Genomic DNA, 19,133 nt, shown 5'->3' with positions numbered 1-19,133 from the left:
AAAAGATTATCATAGGAGGTGATTTAAATGGACATATTGGAAAAGATCAAAGAGGATATGAGAGTGTTCATGGAGGTTATGGTTTTGGAGAAAGGAATGACGAGGGATTTCAATTTTGGATTTTGCTACTGCTTTTGATCTATCTATTATAAATACTTACTTCAAAAGAGAGATGAGCATTTAATTACTTTCAAAAGTGGACAGCATAGAAGCCAAATAGATTTCTTCCTAACTAGAAGGGTGATAGATTGTTGTGCAAGGATTGCAAGGTGATACCGGGGAAAGCTTAACGCACAACATAGACTTGTGGTCTTGGATATGTGCTTAGTCCCAAGAACATATAAAAGGTCCAAGGTAAACTATCCAGAATAAGATGGTGGAATTTGAAAGGAGAGTACTCTAAATCCTTCGTTAATGAAGTAGTCAAACAAGGAAAATGGGATTTTAAAGGGATACCAATGCAATGTGGAATGAGATGGCTATGTGTATTAAGAAAGTGGCTAAAGATGTTCTAGGTGAATCAAAAGGAAAGATCCATTCTTATAGAGAGCGTGGTGGTGGGATAGTGAGGTTCAAGCTGCCATTAGGAATAAAAAAGCTAGTTTTAAGACATGGCAAAGAACTAAGGATGTTGAGGATCTTCAAAGGTATAGGTTAGATAGAAATGAAGCTAAGAAAATTGCGGGAAAAGCAAGGGAAAGGAAGTATGAAGAGTTATACAATAAGTTGGGCACAAAGGAAGGGGAAAAATCTATTTATAAGATAGCTAAGATGAGGGATAGGAAGAGTAGAGATCTTGACCATGTTAGATGTATTAAAAATGGAGATGGTAAAGTATTAGTTTGTGAGGAGGATATTAAGAAAAGATGGGAAACCTATTTCTCTAGTTTACTAAATGAGCATTCTTAAGCACTTATGGTTGGACGATTACACTTTTCACCAAGGCTGGTGTCCGAACTTATATTCGTAGAATTTCGATGTCGAAGTAAAAGAAGCTTTAAGGAGGATGAAACTCGGTAAGACACAAGGTCTGATGAAATCCCAATTGAAGTATGGAAGAGCTTAGGAACCCATGGACTAGTTTGGTTGACTAAGTTGTTTAATAAGATTATGAGCACGGGGAAAATGCGGATGATTGGAGGAGAAGTGTTGTGGTTCCAATTTACAAAAATAAAGGAGATATTCAAAGTTGTAATAACTATAGAGGCATTAAATTGATGAGCCATACGATGAAATTATGGGAGAGAATAATTGAAACCCGGTTGAGACACTTAACTATAGTTACGGAGAACCAATTTGGGTTTATGCGGGAAGATCTACAACGGAGGCTATTTACTTAATTAGGAGACTTATGGAAAGGTATAGAGAATGTAGGAAAGACCTTCATATGGTATTTATTGATCTAGAAAAAGCTTATGATAGAGTCCCTAGAGCGTTAATTTGGCAAGTACTAGAGAAAAGAAGTGTTGCAAGTAAATATGTAGATATAGTTAAGGATATGTATGATGGTTCGGTGACTAGTGTTAGAACAGTTGGGGGACAAAGTAATGAATTCCCGATAACAGTTGGGCTACATCAAGGGTCAACTTTAAGCCCATATCTATTTGCCTGGTAATGGATGAATTAACCAAAGACATTCAAGATGAGGCCCCCTGGTGTATGCTTTTTGCGGATGATATTGTGTTGATTGATGAGACCCAGTGGGGATTAATACCAAATTAGAATCATGGAGAGTAGCTTTGGAATCAAAAGGCTTTAAACTTAGTAGATCGAAGACAGAATATCTAGTTTGTAACTTTAGTCATGATCGGGCGATGATGAAGTGGTGATACTTGACGATAAAGAGATTCCTCGAGTGATTGTTTTAGGTACCTAGGTTCAATCATAAGTAAAAGAGGTGATTTAGAAGATGAGGTTTCCCAAAGAATTAAAATAGGGTGGATGAAGTGGAGAGGTGCATCCGGGGTCTTATGTGATCGGCGTATTCCATTAAAGCTTAAAGGAAAATTTTATAGGATGTTGTCCGACCAGCTATGATGTACGGTGCGAGTGTTGGGCTGTTAAGAAGAATCATATAGATAAACTCGGTGTAGCGAGAAATGAGGATGCTAAGGTGGATGAGTGGCAAAACTAGGATGGATAAGATAAGAAACGATCATATTAGAGTTGGTGCGGAGTTGCTCCTATAAGTGATAAGCTTAGAGAAAGTCGTTTGAGGTGGCACGGCCACGTTCAACGGAGACCTATAAATGCTCTGTTCGGAGAAGTGATATAATCCATATTGAAGGAACTAGAAGAGCTAGGGGTAGACCTAAGATAACCTTAGGAGAAGTGGTGAGAAAGGATATGTATAGCTTAGGCCTTGTATCTAGCATGGCCTTGAGCAGAACCGATTGGAGGGCAAGAATCCATGTAGCCGACCCCATTTAGTTGGGAAAAGGCTTATTGTTGTTGTTGTTGTTGTTGTTAAAAACCCCATCCTAAAAAAAAATTATTTATTTTTGGGTGTTTTGTTTTTTTTGTTGTTTTATATTGGATGTGTGTTTTATAAATAAAAAAGATATTTTTGTGGTGGTGGGGGGTTGGGGGGGGGGGGGGGGTGGGGTGGTGTGGGATGGGCGAGGCGGTGGTGGTTTTGGTTGGGGTGTGGGGTGGGGGGTGGGTGGTGGGGGGGGGGTTGGTAGGGTTTGTTTGTTTGGTGTTGGGGGGGGGTTGGTGGGGGTGGGAGGAAAAAAAGGAAAAGGAGGGAAAGGATGGGGGGGGGGGAGGTGTATAGGTAAGGGTTTGTATAAAAAAAAGAAAAAAAGAAGGATGGGGTGGTGTGGGGGGGTTTGGTTTGTTGTGTGTGTGTATGGGGGAAGGGGGGGGGAGGGGGAGGGTAATAAACCCACCCACTACTATCACAACATCTATCACAATCACATATCTCATCATTATCATTATTATTCACAACTATACAATGACAATCACTTATCCCAAACTCAATGCATGATGATCAATGAAACAATAATAATGATGCATGGTGCATATAATCCAAGTAGAAATTTCAAAAGAAAAACTAATCTTGCTCACCTATAGTAACAGTCTACGTGTATTAAGAATCAAGTACCCATACACTCCTTTCAGGGTTAGGGTCTAGACCAGCCCTTGATAGTGAAACAGGATCAAGTTCAACTAGAGCCAACTTGGTCTGGGCCACCCCAATCAGTGAAGGTCAAGGTTGGGCTTGGCCTTGTTGGGTCAGTGCTAGGGTTGGGGTGTTTAGGCCAGACATGGTTTATGGTCAGGGCTAGGCTAGTTTATTTAAGGTCAAGGTTTGGAAAGACCTGACACTGTTGTAGCCGTAGTTCTTGTAAAGGAGGTTTCTTTTTTGAGTTATGAGTACTTCAGTTCCTCATTAGTTTAAAGTAAGGTGAAAAAAATTATATATATATATATATCCCAACTAAATGGGGTCGGCTACATGGATTATTGCCTTTCAATTAGTTTTGTTTGAGGTCGTGCTAGATGCAAGGCCTAAGCTATGCATATCCTTTCTCACCACTTCTCTTAAGGTTATCTTAGGTCTACCTCTAACTCTTTTAGTTCTTTCACTTTGGATTATATCACTTTTCCGTACAGGGGCATTTATAGGTCTCCGTTGAATATGGTCATGCCACCTCAAACGACTTTCCTGAAGCTTATCACATATGGGAGCAACTCCTAGACCAACTCTATGATCATTCCTTATCTTTCCTAGTTTTGCCACTCATCCATCTTAGCATCCTCATTATTGCTACATTGAATTTATCTATATGATTCTTTTTAACAACCCTTTCCTAGTTTTGCCACTCATCCATTTTAGCATCCTTATTTCTGTTACATTGAGTTTATATTTGTGATTCTTTTTAATACCCTAGCACTCTGCTCTGTAGATCATAGCTGGTCGAAGGATGGTCCTATAGAATTTTCCTTTAAGCTTTAATGGAATACGTTGATCACACAAGACCCCAGACGCACCTCTCCACTTCATCCACCCTATTTTAATTCGTTGAGAAACATCATCCTCTATATGACCTCTTTATTTATGATTGAACCTAGGTACCTAAAACAATCACTCTGAGGAATCTCCTCCTCATCGTCTGCCCGATCATGATTAAAGTTACAAACTAGATATTTAGTCTTTGTACTACTTAATTTAAAGCCTCTTGATTCCAAAGCTGCTCTCCATGATTCTAACTTGGTATTAATCCCCACTTGAGTTTCATCTATCAACACAAGATCATCAATAAAAAGCATACACCAAAGGACCTTGTCTTGAATGTCTTTGGATAATTCATCCATTACAAGTGCAAATAAATATGGGTTTAAAGTTGATCATTGATGTAGCCCAATTGTAATTGGGAAGTCATTACTTTGTCCCCCCACTGTTCTTACATTTTTCACTGAACCATCATACTTATCCTTTCTTTGTCTCATATCCTTATTACTAATAAAATCTATGGGCTTTCCCAGGTCTTAGGTAATGTTTTGCGATTTAAAATAAATAAATAAAAGTTAATTACACCATCTAATTGTAAAAGATTACCATCCCTTGAAGTTTAATTATTCTAGAACATCCCCTATATGCTGAAAGATTCTTAAAAACGTATGTCCACTCTTATGTGAGAAAAATTAAGCAATGGTGGGATTGATTAAATAATATCTAAATGCCTATAATATTCACTAATGAAGTTTGTTCCACATCTTTATACCCATTTAGCATTCCACTTCTATTCTTCTTCATTTCTTTTTGTTCCATGATTGCAACCTCCGACCACCTTTCTGATCGATGAAGTCAACATCATTCCTCGTCTTGCTTCACGACGATCACTAGCTACATCGTCCTTCCAATTGCTGGCTCCACCATTTTTTCCTAATCAACCAACGAAAATCATCAATTGTCAGAAACCTCATCAGATGTTTCGGTGAAAATGAAGAAAGTGAGTAACTCACAAGGTTGTCAGTGACAGCAACTTGTTTGAAGGCCCCATAACATCCATCGATGATGCTATGAAGCCTTTCATAAGTAAGAAAGTTGGAGACCCTATTTACCTCAGCCAAATTTGTCCAGATATGACAGCTTCTTCCCAACCTTCCAATCTTCACTGCTTCCTATTCCACTTCATTCATGTTGGTCAACCCTAGTAACATCTCAGGCGCAACTTGATTTACTAAGATCAGGTGAAAACCAATGAGGGAGAGCACCATTGAGACTGCCTGTAGTTTAGAGAGATTTTGTCATTATGGAAGCTAATTTGACAAATTCAGACACTGTTGTATGGCATGGTGTAACCCTGATTCATTATGGAAAAGCTCTGATAATTGCCTGGTAGGTATCATCACTGATCAACCCACTTATGTAACAGTTTGCGAGGTGGAAGGGTTATGAATATCAGACATAACACTGTAGTGAGATGTACCCTTTCTCTTCCTTCATTAATTTTTGGTGGGCTTTTTCAGTCTCCTCACCGTACATTATTCCGAAGAAACCCTCTTCAGAGAGACCGCTGATGCAAAAGCTTGATGTTTCCGAAGCTCCTTCCATTTCCAGTCAGATACCATTCAGCAATAATGCCATCTTAGGTGGGCTTTCAAGTTGTCTTAACCAGGGACGGGCAGGCCTTTTCTCCTGTACACACATGTTTTCGTATCTTCAAATCTACACTGCAATGTTCTACTTCTTACAGCTGATCAATCAATTGAGCTTTAAAAAACACATGTTGTTTCTTACTCATACGGGCCAAGGTTTGATTGTGGGGTCCGCTGTCCACCTCTTCTACTATTCGATGGGGTTAGGGTGGCACAGGTTAGGCACGGGTGCAGTTACAAGAGGAAAGAGCAAAAAGGAGGCAGTCAAAAGGGGGGGGGAGGGCAAAGTTGTCATTTCCTCATCATGACTATACAGTAATTACTGAAATTCAAGGGGTGGCACAAGTTTTTTCCTTTTTTTGGGCAATCAAAGGGGTGTAATACTAACCCCACACCAACCCAAACACCCCCCCCCCCCCCCACAAAAAAAAAAAAGGGATTAAGGAAATAGTGTCTCCTGATAATTTTCAACTGATGGTATTCCACAAGTCGGTTGATGGTAAACTCTAAACTTTAGTAGTACCTTGGAATGACTTTAGATTTTGGTCTTAGTTAGGATCAATTGTAACGTTAACATAGAGGAAGGTTTCCTTGAAGTTTCGGCTGATATGGGATTTGGACCATCTGGATCTGCAGACTTTTGGCTAAGCTGAAGCTTGGGTCGAGGTAATTCCAGGGTTTTAGTGAGTAGAATGAGTTGATCTTTGGATTGAAGGATAGGGGTACTGTAATGATGTTATCTTTTCGAGGTAAAGGATTTTGATGGTTGAATCTGCAGGAATTGAGGTGGGATGAAGTTTGGAATACTTAAGTGGGTTAATGGAGTTTCAGTAAAATAGAGTCAAGGGAGAGAGAAGGGGGATGAAGAGCTGAATTTCCTTACCAAGGAAACAAGCTTTCCAAGCAGTGGGTCTTGTAATGGCAGACCCTTGATGAAGACTGATTCCAGAGTCAGGGAGGATCTAGTATTCCAAACATGTAGCACCATAGTTAATGTATCCCCTAGGCACTGCATAGGTGTCCAGGTGCTCTGGTAGATCTAGGTGGTTCTTGTTAGGGCTGCAATAGGGTCAGTATGGGCCAGGCATTTTTGAAAACCTGACTCTGACCTTGAATACCCTAGCCTGACCCTGACCCTGACCCTAACCACAAAGCAATAAACAATGCATAATTCCATATTTTTGTCATATTTTTACCAAAATACATTGCAAAATGTGGTGGGTCTGGATCAACTGCTCAACCCTCAGCTCTCCCTGACCCAAATCTATGGCCACCCTAACCTGTCCTTAACCTGCAGGGCAGCCCGGACCCTGTTCAAGCTTAGGACAGGTTTGGGCCATCAAGGCCAGACTTACACCCCCTATACTGAACCCTAGAATCCTCATAAATCCTGCCATCAGTTTTAGCCTTAACTTGAATTAGACCCCCCCGGGCTTTCCCCAACCACCAAAAAAAAATGAAGTAATAAATATATAACCAATTGAGATACTAGAACCAAATTATTTCCTCTTTCAATCTTCAAATACTAAAATCAAGCAAACCCTAAGTTTACCTAGATTCCTTTTCTGATTTGGTTCTCTAAGTTCTTAGGCAACAATGACCCTTGGTTGAACCTCTTCAATTGAAGGCTACACTAGTGGCCTTAGATAGGAAGGCTTCATTGGACCTCAAGATTATCTTCCCTTTCCAACTTGTTACCCTCTTTCTCTTCTTCACCAACTCATCAAAGGAATAAATATTGAGCCTCTTCTATATGAAGGGACAGATAGGTAATGGGCTAGTGTTTGCACCTCCTAAATGGAAGGTTAAAAAAAAAAATGCATGGTGTTTTTTGGTGGACATTGAAGGTGCTTTGCAGTTGGGTTTTTGTCTTCATGGTTTTGACGTTGAGTATCTGGAGACTGGGACCATGGATCGAACAGATAGGATACCACTGATCTCAGTATTGATTCTCTGATCTAGCCTGATACTAGCCGGTCATTGAGGGAAGATTTGTGTTGTCAGCTACAAACATGTGGATGTTTCCAGCCCATCCTTGAATGGATAAGCTGATAGTTGTCAGGGAATCACTTAGTCTCTGCAGGCATCCAGGAGCATTTCTTTGGGACTATGTGATTATCGTGCTTTGAATGCCTTGTCCCTTACTTACGCTGAATATCATCCAAGTAAATGAATCATTAATAATCCATACTTGAGTCATAGATTGGGAAAAGATAAATTTCGAAAGGGATAAAAAGTCAATGATTTGGTTTACAAACAGAAATTGAATTTTTGGAGGTTAGCTGAAATTTTCAATTTTCTAAATGTTTGGGGCTTTCTCACTTTTAAAATTCCATAGATCTTAACATGCTAAAATATTGCTAAAAACAATGCAGTGCGCTTTTGGCATCATACTTGCGCATTGCACACCAAATAGGGTTTGACCAGAACATGGCTCCTTCAGTATAAATATGATTTACATAGTGTGTATATTGTAAAATACTAAATAATGTTATAAAAGAGGGGAAATGAAAGAACAATGCGCAACTTGGTCCCCTAAGCACTTCAGCACTGTTCCACCACCTTGTGTCACCTTGACAACTATGGACCAACAGATATTATCCAGATCCTTAAAAATTTGCTTGTTAGCTTTCTGAAGTGTGCCCGTATGCCTAGAAAATCAAGGTAGCGCAGGCAACTCTGGAAAAAAGTAGGTCAAATAAATCTGACAACTCTGAGGAAAGTTAAATATATATATATATATATATATTTAATAAAAAAATATAAAATATATATATATATATATATATATATATATATATATATATATATATATATATATATATATATATATATATAATTTTCTTGTGTAAAGCTTGTGTTTGTGCTTGCAGTATATGTAGGTGTATGTTGTACCTTTTAGCTCAAAATTCAAACACCTGATGCTGGATTTGGTATGTTTTAGGTGGATTGTGAACTACCATGAGCATGAGACGCTCTTGCAAGAGAATGAGGAGGAAAAGCTATCGAAAGAGGAGCAGGACATGGCCTGGGAAACATTTCGCCGTACCATAGAATGGGAGGAAGTACAAAGAGTCTCCTTAGATGAATCAACACATGAGCGGAAGCCAGCTATGGCTAAAGCAGCTGCTCCTGCACCTGAGAGCAACAAGTCTTCACAGGCCATGGGTAGTTCAAGGAACCGGTTAGTGCAAAGAAAATGCACGAATCTGTCACACTTGTTAACCCTTCGGAGCCAAGGAACTAAAGCTGGTTGCACGACTGTATGCGGTGAGTGTGCACAGGAGATCAGCTGGGAGAACCTTGGACGGTAAATCAGCTAATAAACATGATATCATCAAGAATGCTCATATGTGCTGTATTTAATGTAATTAATCTCTGTACATTCCTGGTGCTGCAATTCAGCTGCTTCATTTTGTAATTAGAATTCTAGTTCTCCAAAACCAAATTTGGTTGTAGTTTTGCCATTTTTAGTCTTTGAATCTCTTGTTCACCAGTACAGCTCAGAAATACCTAGGAAGAAAAACTTAGGCAAATAACCTTGGAAAATTGTGCAGGAGATAATGTTAATTATTTTGTAATCCTCAACTATTTTATTAATAGAAAGGGAAGGACCGGGAAGGACCTTATTATATTTGTTGTGGCAAAAACTAGACTTGTGTTGAGTTGGTTCTGAATTTGCAGTTTGTTCTTTCCTCCCATTAAAGCAGCAGCTCAGTACTAATTTGCCATCTAAGGAAAACTTACTACTAATTTCAGGAAATTCATACCCCAAAAGAAACTTGAGGAAATTTTTTTTCCAGTATTTTTTCAAAAAACAAAATCATATTACCAAATGAGATTTGAAATATATTAAATTGCAATGATGTGGGGTGGATTATAATCCTGGCCAGGGGTGTCAATATTGGGTATGAATTGGATAAACTCTTTAAAATCAAACTCTTAATGGTCTGGTTTCAAGAAATGGTGTAGCTTATTTGCGGACTATTTATCCAGATAAATCTGATTGTAATCACCATCCAGTAGTGCATTGGCCTTGAAAAGATAACCTTTACAACATTTTGTAAGTAATGAATCTTATGCGTGATAACCCCTGATGAATCTCCATTTTGGATGGAGAAGAAAGTCTTTGTAGGATAAAATAACTTATAGAAATGTGATTAAACTTTCAAACATATTATAAGTACTAAAAGTGGATAATTCCAACTAAGTAATAAGTAGATTAGCAATTATATTTCACACCTTTCTTAAAGAAGACCCAAGACATCAACCAAATGACGGATTAAATAAAAAAGACAAAAGGAAAAAGCAAAAACAAACATTCAAGCTTTAGGATCTGTTGATGTAAATAGACTGAAGATGTTCCAGCATGGAGGTTGGAGTTATATCCAGAAATCTGCTTTGATTTTGGGTTCAGTTCTTCAAAGTAATCTTTCGAAAGATATGAAGTCCTTGAATCTCCAGCATGCAACAAATTTGGTCACAGGGGAAGGTCTTGGTATGACGATAAAGAGTTGCTCTAATCTGTCCAAATTCTGAAAAGTTTAAATCAAGAAGCAACTATTATGATATTTACAAAAACAGAGGTAAGTGCCTCAAATCATTACCCTCCTTAGCCTTGTGCACTGGAAACGACTTTTTTCTACTTCCATCTAAATTCTTAAGAGTATAAAGCTGAGAATAACTCAAGAAACTCCCATGTTCCAACATAGAGACATAATCCACTTTCTTAAGATGGTCAACCATATACTTATTCCATTGTATAAGGTTGGAGTTGAAGGAATTAGATAATAAAACTAAATCATTCATGGTTTCAAATACAAAAAATCAGGATGAGAAAATATAACCAGGGGAAGAAGCTCTATTCAAGCTAAGGTCCGATTATTCCATGTAAAATTTCGTTCCATCAAGTTTGTTTTTTAGACATTTATATTATTCTTCCATGAATACTCTTTCAACTTGAAGGTTAAAAGATTCTGCTGTCACAACCAAATCATTCAAAGATCGCTTGGCTCACACAACATTATTTTCATCTGGTCACAAATGTAATTGACTCTTCCCTTTCAGATAGAAGACAAAATTGGCTCAAGTTGATCCAGAATTGAACACCCTTGCAACTCATCTTACCAAGACTAAATCCTGGACAAGCAGACCTCATTTTAACAGCTAAAACTCTGTTGCAATTTGTTTTATCATTTCCTAATCTCATAAAATTAATCGAAGTATGAGCCAGCATTAAGGATCCCAAAATTTTACAAAATTTATTCTGATGACAAATCCATTTTGTAGCTTCAATGGATGTCTTGCCTATGAAGGATATCTCCTAACTCACAAGAAGAAAATGAATTAAATTGAAAATTGAAATGGGGTGAAGAAACCAAACCTGCCCCCCCCCTAAAAAAAAAAGAAGCAGAAAAAGGAAATTTCTGTAACCCAATTGTTACATTTGCATCAGCTTTTCTCTGGGTTTCCAGATTCTTCAAACTTGCAGCTGGTGCATTCTTCAAATGCAGGCAGTGGAGTGTCTTCCGAAATACTTATCCGAATAGTCTGATTCGTCTCATCATTCCCAGGAACATGAAGAAGAGCTTCCAGAATTAGGATGTCAAAGTCCAAAGGCTTTAGAAACGAAAGCCAAGTGCTTTCTGTATAAATAGACCATGAAAAAAAAATCAATACACCAAATTAAGGGATAATTCTACAAGAAACCCCAAAATTGACTGAATGGAATAGTATGATGGTCATTAATTAAAGATTAAGAAAGTTATGAATATGTGCTAAATATTCCTCAGTAAATTCTACAACATATTTGGTGTGTCAGAACAGCATTATCTGATGATCACCACAAAAGACAAATAATTGAGAAACCTGCAGGAAACTAGTGACTTTTTTTTCATCCATTGCCAACTTAGAGCTGGAATATACAGTTTGAGGAGAAAAGTCATTTCCTTAGTGACGCCTTGAAACTCATGTTACAAATGCAAGTGGATCTAATTAATTGATGAGGCAGCTTCATAAATGATTTGTTTGCTATGTCATGCATCTCCTTTTCACTATAAAAAAAATTTTGCAGTTATTAATTATGGAAAAGGAAGCTAAAATAGTAAGAAAAAATACCATGTTTACGAAGCCAAAACATCAGATGAAAATTGTAGAACTGATATCAGTCTTACAAAGGAAGAGTGAAATATTAGCATTTTGAGAACCTTTCCTTCCCTTTTACAGACAGGTTTCTAGTGAAAAGTTACAGTTTCATTTCAGGGAAGATTGAACCAAGCCATGAAGCAAGAGCTGATGAAAACACGTGGGCTTTTTCCCTTTCAGTTGGAAGAAAGGGGGGCCATTGTTCCAAGAAAACAGAAAGAGGTAGTCCATCCTCCATGATGAAGGAGAGAAACTTCAAATATTTTACAATAATGAGCATGAGAATACAATGTCAATTCCCAAGCTGATTAATAACCAAATACTCATTATAGGTTTATCAATGATGTAATTTCTCCAACAGGCCTGCCTTGTACCAAAGATTAAGAATGGCAAGTGCCTGGAGAAGAATAGTGTGACGAACTGCTTTTCCATCTCCTCAAGTGAAGACTCATAAAAGAGATCCTCAATTAGCTAAGCAGTAGCAGATTAGGATGGGCATCATGAACAAAGACCTAAATATGGTGGATTGCAATTCTAGAATGGTCAAGAAGCTTCTGAAAGATACTCATGCTAATTCTACTATTGGGTAGAATTGATTTCCCATGAATTATGGGAGGTCTTACAAAATAAGAGAATGAAGTGGAAAGGCAATCTCTTTCAATTTCTTCTTGTTATGAGGTTTAGTTTTGTTCATCAGCTCACTACTTTCCATCTGAAATTCCAACTATATATAAAATACTAATCAAAATTTTTTGTCATTGTCAATGGAAGACAGAAGTAACCCACTCACCTCCTCTACGAACAGCCTTCAACTGAAACACACCAGTTCCCTGCGGTCCAGACACTGGAAATGTGCAAGATACAGATTGCCGCTTGTAAGCAACTGCCAATGAAGAATTGTACCATGGGCCCTTCACAATAGGTTCACCAAGAGCATTCTTAATTGCTTGGTTCTGACTTGCTTTTTGCATGGCCTTACTGATATTAAATTCATGCAGACAAGTAAAATAATTAGTTTCTTCCAAAACTCAGGAAAAGGTAAATGTAGGTTTGATATACAGCTTAGCCATGCGACTATTAAATGTAGGACAGCCAACACATTGGCTGGTAAGCAAGCTATGGCGGGGATAAAATGGGGTTGTTTTACTTGGTTTTCTCCTTGCCTAGGACTCCTTTGAGGTCTTTGGATATGGGTTTTGATCAGTAGTTATACTACTATAGCTAGTGGCTTTTGTTGTTATTACTATGGATAGTGACCTTTGTTGTTGTTCTATTCTGTCTTAGTACTTCTCTTTTTGCAATAAATTCTTGGTTATCCATCCAAAAAGAAAATAAAAAGAGACTTGACCATTTTTCTTTCTTTCTTCCCAATGAATATGACCAAAAATTTTCTTATCACATGGAATATACTGGATAATGAACGCAACAAAATTTTAGGTTAGATATCCAAAACGAAAATAAATTGAGTTTTCCCTGTTTCTCTGTTCTTTTCTTTATTATGCGACCAACCTTTGCCCTTAATTGCACCGAACAATGTAGCAGTAAACCACTAAGTATTTCCTCTTACAGATTTTAACATACTCAGTCCTAGAATGCTGCAACTTGATACTAGGATGCTTTGAAAGCATGACAAGAAGCAAAGAAACATAAAAAAAAAAAAAAAAAAAAAAAAAAAACTAAGCTAGTACTGCTTTACTTAGAAGTACAGTTGAAACTGCAAGATCCATCAACCAAAATTGAAATTTAATGGGAAAGAAAAGTTAGAGATAAATTGAAGAATACTTGCTACATCCATGATAAATTGCGAGATCATCGAGAGCACTCAAAGCAACACCACCCGTGAGACTAAACAATGCAACCGAGACCACCCTTCGACGCAAATTCTTTGTCTTCCCTTCCTCGGCAGACTTGGAAAACCTGCAAAATGTTGTTTTTATCCACCAATTAAGAAGACAATGAAGTGGGTTCCCACGAATTAAGCAAAGGGTTTAAGGTAAACAGAAATGAGATCCCTTCTCCAGAAAAAAAAAATCTTTTCCCTCCAATTGCATTGGTAGGATATAAATTTCAAACTCGAATCATGAATACCAAAAAACTCTCTCTGAGAAATACTGAAATTGATTAATTGAGCAAATGGGGTAACTGCGAATTTTTTCTTTGAGATTTTTGAAGAAAGGCGAATTCGCCTAGAATTGAAAGGTTTTATCTTACCTTACAAGCTGGGTTGCCGGAGAAACCTTCGGAAGGGTAGAAGCCAACCTCTTGGCTAACATCCTCTCGAAGGTAACTGTGATCTGGTTGAAGCTGTTTGTCTTCTCTTTCGTTGTGTGTTTTAGTGATTACAAGGGCAAACAATGACCACGTAGGAAAGCATTTCTGTGCGGCCCTGATGTAAAGCGGTGTAAATCCATAATATGTTACCGGCCCACGGAAAGGTCAACTCAAACCAAAATTTGTGAGCCGACCGGCCCGAGACGGTGTGCTCCCTTGCAAGGTTTAAAGTATCTCACGATACCAAACGATACTAACTGATACGTATCTATATTTTACTCAATCGATACGATACATCTCAATACGTCTTTCTATTGAATTACACTAAAATACATTAGTTAGAGCGATACAATACTCGATACAAGACGATACGTCTTATTAAAATCACATGATCGATACGATACTTGATATCGATACTTTGAACCTTGCTCCCTAATTACCTTTATTTTTTACAATTAAAACTCAATTTAGAATTGAATCTAATAAATCTTTAAAGAAAAGAGGAGAAATAAAATTAAGAGAAAATTTAAGGATTTATTAGATTCAATTTTTAGTTGGATTTTAACTGTGACCTTAGATAATTAACTACCATGTGTCACAATTCTAGATAGGAACTACAGCGGATTGCAGACCCACCCAATTGGGAGAAAACAATGTGCTCCCCTAACACTTTCAAAGTACAAAATTGGAGATGAGGCCGACATGTAAATACTCCAAATGGGACCCACATGGGCCCTAACCTTTATTTTGTGATTAAAAAACATAAGGGGAGAACAACTTGACAACCTGACGGGAACTGTGGACTCCCAGATGACCCAATCTTTTTTCAATTTTGCTTCAAGAGTGCCTCATAAATGCGCTTGACCGTGCAGCCAACCGTCCGATCTAATCGAACGGCTGGCATCATCCTCTCATTAAATTAATCAAGTTATATCAAAACCCACCTCATAAAGCTTGTTTTCTCAGTTTGGTTCGGTCTGATGCAAACCCAGCAGTCTGTCTGGGCGGTTCGAGTGGGTTAGTATAAGATTGGTTAATACGTTTTATGAGGTATTACACATCCAAACCCTATACGTATATACACGAATGTGTAATCGTATAAAAAACCAGGTTCAAAACATTTTGAAACTACCCAAAACCCCTGTTCTTCACCCCGCCCATTTCATTTGACGTTTTTGGAGCTCTGAACCAAGCTGGAGAAGAAGAACATCAAGAGAAGCTAGCAAGACAGCCATTCAGCTCTTCGTTTTCTTTTCAAGTTGAGACCTGTTGCAGAGGGAGAAGACGTTCATCGTTTTCTTCTTTGCAGAGGGAGAAGACGAAGACGAATTTGGGGGTTGTAGCTTGAGACCTGGCGTGCGTTGCAGGTGTACTTACCCTTGAACACGCGCTTGCAAAGCAGCTCTACAAAGACATTTTCAATTGATATCTTTTGCCCCAACTCTTGTTCTAGGTCAACCTCGAATCCTCTTGTTCTAGGCGAACCGAATTATTCAGGTATCCATCATCTCTCCCAATCTCTTTTGTCGATTTTGGCTAACGTTTTCACTGCATTTCCTTGTTTGAGAGTGGATGGTTTGGTTTTAAATCTGATAATGGTTCTAAGTCAATCTGTTTCTTCCATTGTTGTCACACCCCGCCCGCCGGGCCCGGTTAACCGCCCAACAACCCGTGGGTGCGAACCGTCACAGGATCCATGGTTTTAGTCTATCAACAATAATAAATACAAATACAGATAATCAAGAGCAAGAAAATTGCAATAATTAATAAAAAGGTTACAGGAGTCCAAATACTCCGATAAATATCCAAGAAATAATCAAAGGAAAGAATCAAGAATCAAATGTAATATCGAGTTCAGCGGAAGCAAAATAAATAACTAAAACAATCTTCATCTTCAGGAGGCTTCATGCTCTGCAAGTTCATGTATCACTATCTGTGCCACATCAGCTTCATACGAGAAGGCTCTTTCATATGAATCATCTCCAACTTCCAACATTGTGCAACCATTTGTACAGTTTATATAATACATACAATGAAAGGAATGAGTTCCAACGAACTCAGTAAGGAACAAGCAATTCTCATATGTATGTCAATACAATCCACGAATGCACATATGAAATGATATGGATGATATGCAGAAATATGAATGCTACTAAGATCTAACTATGCAAGTCTCTAATAGCTGACATGCTTTAAGATATACACCAGCCCTCCTTTGGGTAAGTCTCATCACTCCGATCCGGCAAGGACCGGTTACCTCAGTAGGGATCCCTGGGCAAAGGGGTAAGTCCACACTGGCTCTCAAACCATGGTGGGGGTTAAGTCAACACTCTCTCACCACAACCATTGGCAATGAGTACTGGTGCATGTCGGGGTTTCTAATCCAATGCAAGTCAGAATGGTAACATACTATATTGAGTCCAGATACTTCCCCTATGGCACCAACCAACTCAGTTCAGTATCCTTCACAACCTAGGAGTGAGAACCCTCATGGACTGGCTACCGCTGTTGGACTCCACTCCTTAACCCTATGGTCATCCACATATTGTTGGGGCGGATGCTCTCATGACTCCTCACGACACCCGGTCCGTTCATTGGACGTCCATGAGCCCAACCCTAACATATGCAACCCTACCATTGCATGACCAACAGTGGACCACTGAGTCTCTGCACGGACTGGTTACCGCTGTAGGATGAAACATAGTCACGTCACCATTGTCACGGGTCACCCGGCTTCAATTCCCCTGCCGAAAGGGTAATAGCATGTGGGGTACCTAGCCATGCAATTCTAGACACTCCTAAGTATGTCATCTAGTAATCCTGATAGTGCTGGAGACATCAGCAGGCATGTGTCCCATTCCACAACCTTCTGATATCCCAAGCCAAGATATCCCAATGGAACACCCTTCCATCACAATCACACTACAATCACTCTTTATCATACCATGAACAGTTGTGCAATATCATGAAAGATGAAGTACATCAAGGAATACCACAAACAACAAGTGTACAATAAGATTCACATGCTTTATACAATTACAACGAGTTACATGATCAAAGAATAGTAAATAGAACAACAGAATCATCATGTATATGTAATTGCATATAAATAAGAATGCATGTCCTTACCTGTAATTATGTAAAACTCCTCTAACTTGAATTCCAGAAACTATTATAAGACTTCTACTTGAAATAGAGAACACCTATATAGAGGGTTACAAGAATATAAAAGAGTCAAGAGTCAAAACAAATCCAAAATCAAACTTACACAGACACTGGAAACCGACCGGTCGCTTGAGCCGGTCGCTTAAGTTGAGCGACCGCCACTAGTGACCGCCCCAAAAACAGAGAGTTTCAAATCCGAAACTCAAGCTTCTGATCATCCGTTTTCAATCCGGATTTCGAGTGATCATGGCCAAAGTCTCGAATCTAACACTCCAAGAGACACTAGGTGATAAGAAACCTAACAAATACCATAAATGGATTACCCAGAAACTCTCCCCTTGACTGGATCCATCCATTAACAAATGCAGGGATTCGTTTCTGGACAGGATCTCATCAAGAACATTGGAAAGGGAGTACAACAAATCAAATGGGTAACCACTAACAAAAAGGGGATGGGTTCATATCAATCAGAGGTTAAAAAGAAGAGAATTGCAGATGGAGATTCATTACCTTAATCAGAATCACCAAGAATAGAAGAGAAAAGGTTTCATATCATTAACAGCACTTCAGACCTGAATCCTGCACGATTCCACTGCCGCCTAATCGCCCAAAATAGAAATCCCGAACATAATAATGCGTTAATAGGGCGAGGGATGCTATTTATAACGAATAGGGGGCAAAATAGGGCATTTTCCCGCAAGCAGAACCGGGCGGTCACTTAAGGCGGTCGCTTGGTTTAATCAACCGCCACTAGCAACCACCCCCATGTATATTGCTATACAAGGGTGCTTTGCCCAAGGGGTTGAAGACCAAGTACAACCTAACCCAAATGAAGACATGGGGGAGATCATAGTCCGAAAAATCAATCTCAATAGGTCAATAATAAAGGGGTTATGGTTTCATCATAACATATGGCTCATGAAAAGGTTATGATCACGGAAAGAGAGGGAATGATTGTTATCAAGAAAATAACAAGAAATCATAGGAAATCTAGTTTAGGTTAATAGAAATATTACCCATGAGGTTTCCCTCACATGGAAGGTTACAAAAAGTTTCCAGAAAGATCATTCAAGGGTTAGGGTTAAGGTTTCAAGAATCTATTAGCTAAGGTTAAGATCATGATGATGATCATAGATCTCAAAGAATAGAATGAGATCATGGAATAGATGGTTGCAAGGATGCATCATCTTTTTCCTGATCTCAAACAAGAACAAGAACGAAGAAAGAATAATTAGAAATCCTAATTAGGTTAAACATGGATCATGAAGAAAATATAGTGATCAAGTTTAGGTTAACACAAATATCACCCAAGGGAAAGAGAAACAAAGAATCAAGATTCACCCATGGGAAAGAGAAACAAAGAATGCACAATCTGAAAAAGTGTTGGGAAGTTTCCAACAGATAAAAGAACAATAGGGTCTCAGATATGGTTACCTCTCATGAGAGTTGGTTACCTCTCATGAGAGTTACCCATAATTAACTCCCACAAAAACAACCCAAGATAGATAAGGGAACATCTCATTAATATTTCAAAATAAAGAATGGAATTAGGAAGGGTCTACTAATGAGAGAAAATAAGGTTCTCAATTAAAGTGAAGGGAAAGAAATTCAAATAATACAATTAGGGATTACTAACAAGAATCCGTGTATCCCACGGAAAGACTGGGGAGAATAAAGATTCACCCTTAGGGCAAAGAATTTACAATCAAGAAAGGTTTTGGGGAGGGTCCAATGAATTAATAGAAAATAGAAGGGTTGCCAATTGTTCCAAGGAAAAACAAGGATCAACTCCTCAATCATGAGGACACAAGGGAAGGTCATGGTAATAATATGAGACCTTCCCCACAATAATAAAGATAGGTAGAAAATTAGGGAAAGTATCATTAAGAGCTTTGGTGGAATCAAATTCAAGGATCATCGCCATATGGCTTCAAGATCATAGA

The 19,133-nt window shown here is 38.5% G+C and overlaps 2 protein-coding genes across 4 annotated transcripts in view; one reads left to right on the top strand and one right to left on the bottom strand.

Moving 5' to 3' along the window:
* The window catches only part of ATRX (P-loop containing nucleoside triphosphate hydrolases superfamily protein), an 84,784-nt gene extending 75,379 nt beyond the window's left edge, over window positions 1–9,405 (top strand). For all 3 annotated transcript variants that reach the window (XM_089150668.1, XM_089150669.1, XM_089150671.1), the window contains one exon: window positions 8,555–9,405. In XM_089150668.1, the coding sequence (XP_089006794.1) occupies window positions 8,555–8,924 (370 nt within the window). In that variant the 3' untranslated portion in view covers window positions 8,925–9,405. The remainder of the gene's footprint in view (window positions 1–8,554) is intronic.
* A 237-nt stretch (window positions 9,406–9,642) lies between these two features.
* On the bottom strand, window positions 9,643–14,122 carry LOC149022695 (cytochrome oxidase complex assembly protein). The gene is made up of 4 exons (XM_089150672.1): window positions 13,966–14,122; window positions 13,537–13,671; window positions 12,545–12,732; window positions 9,643–11,255 (listed from the first exon to the last, which is right to left on the bottom strand). The coding sequence occupies exons 1-4, from the start codon at window positions 14,025–14,027 to the stop codon at window positions 11,062–11,064; spliced, it is 579 nt and encodes a 192-aa protein (XP_089006798.1). The 5' UTR covers window positions 14,028–14,122; the 3' UTR covers window positions 9,643–11,061.
* Window positions 14,123–19,133: the final 5,011 nt, after the last annotated feature.

Source organism: Hakea prostrata, chromosome 3, assembly GCF_041222555.1.
Source record: "Hakea prostrata isolate BN-2017 chromosome 3, UWA_Hpros_2, whole genome shotgun sequence".
Lineage (NCBI taxonomy): Eukaryota > Viridiplantae > Streptophyta > Magnoliopsida > Proteales > Proteaceae > Hakea > Hakea prostrata.
The sequence above is the reverse complement of the archived record's forward strand: the minus strand, read 5'-3'. Positions and strand labels throughout refer to the sequence as shown.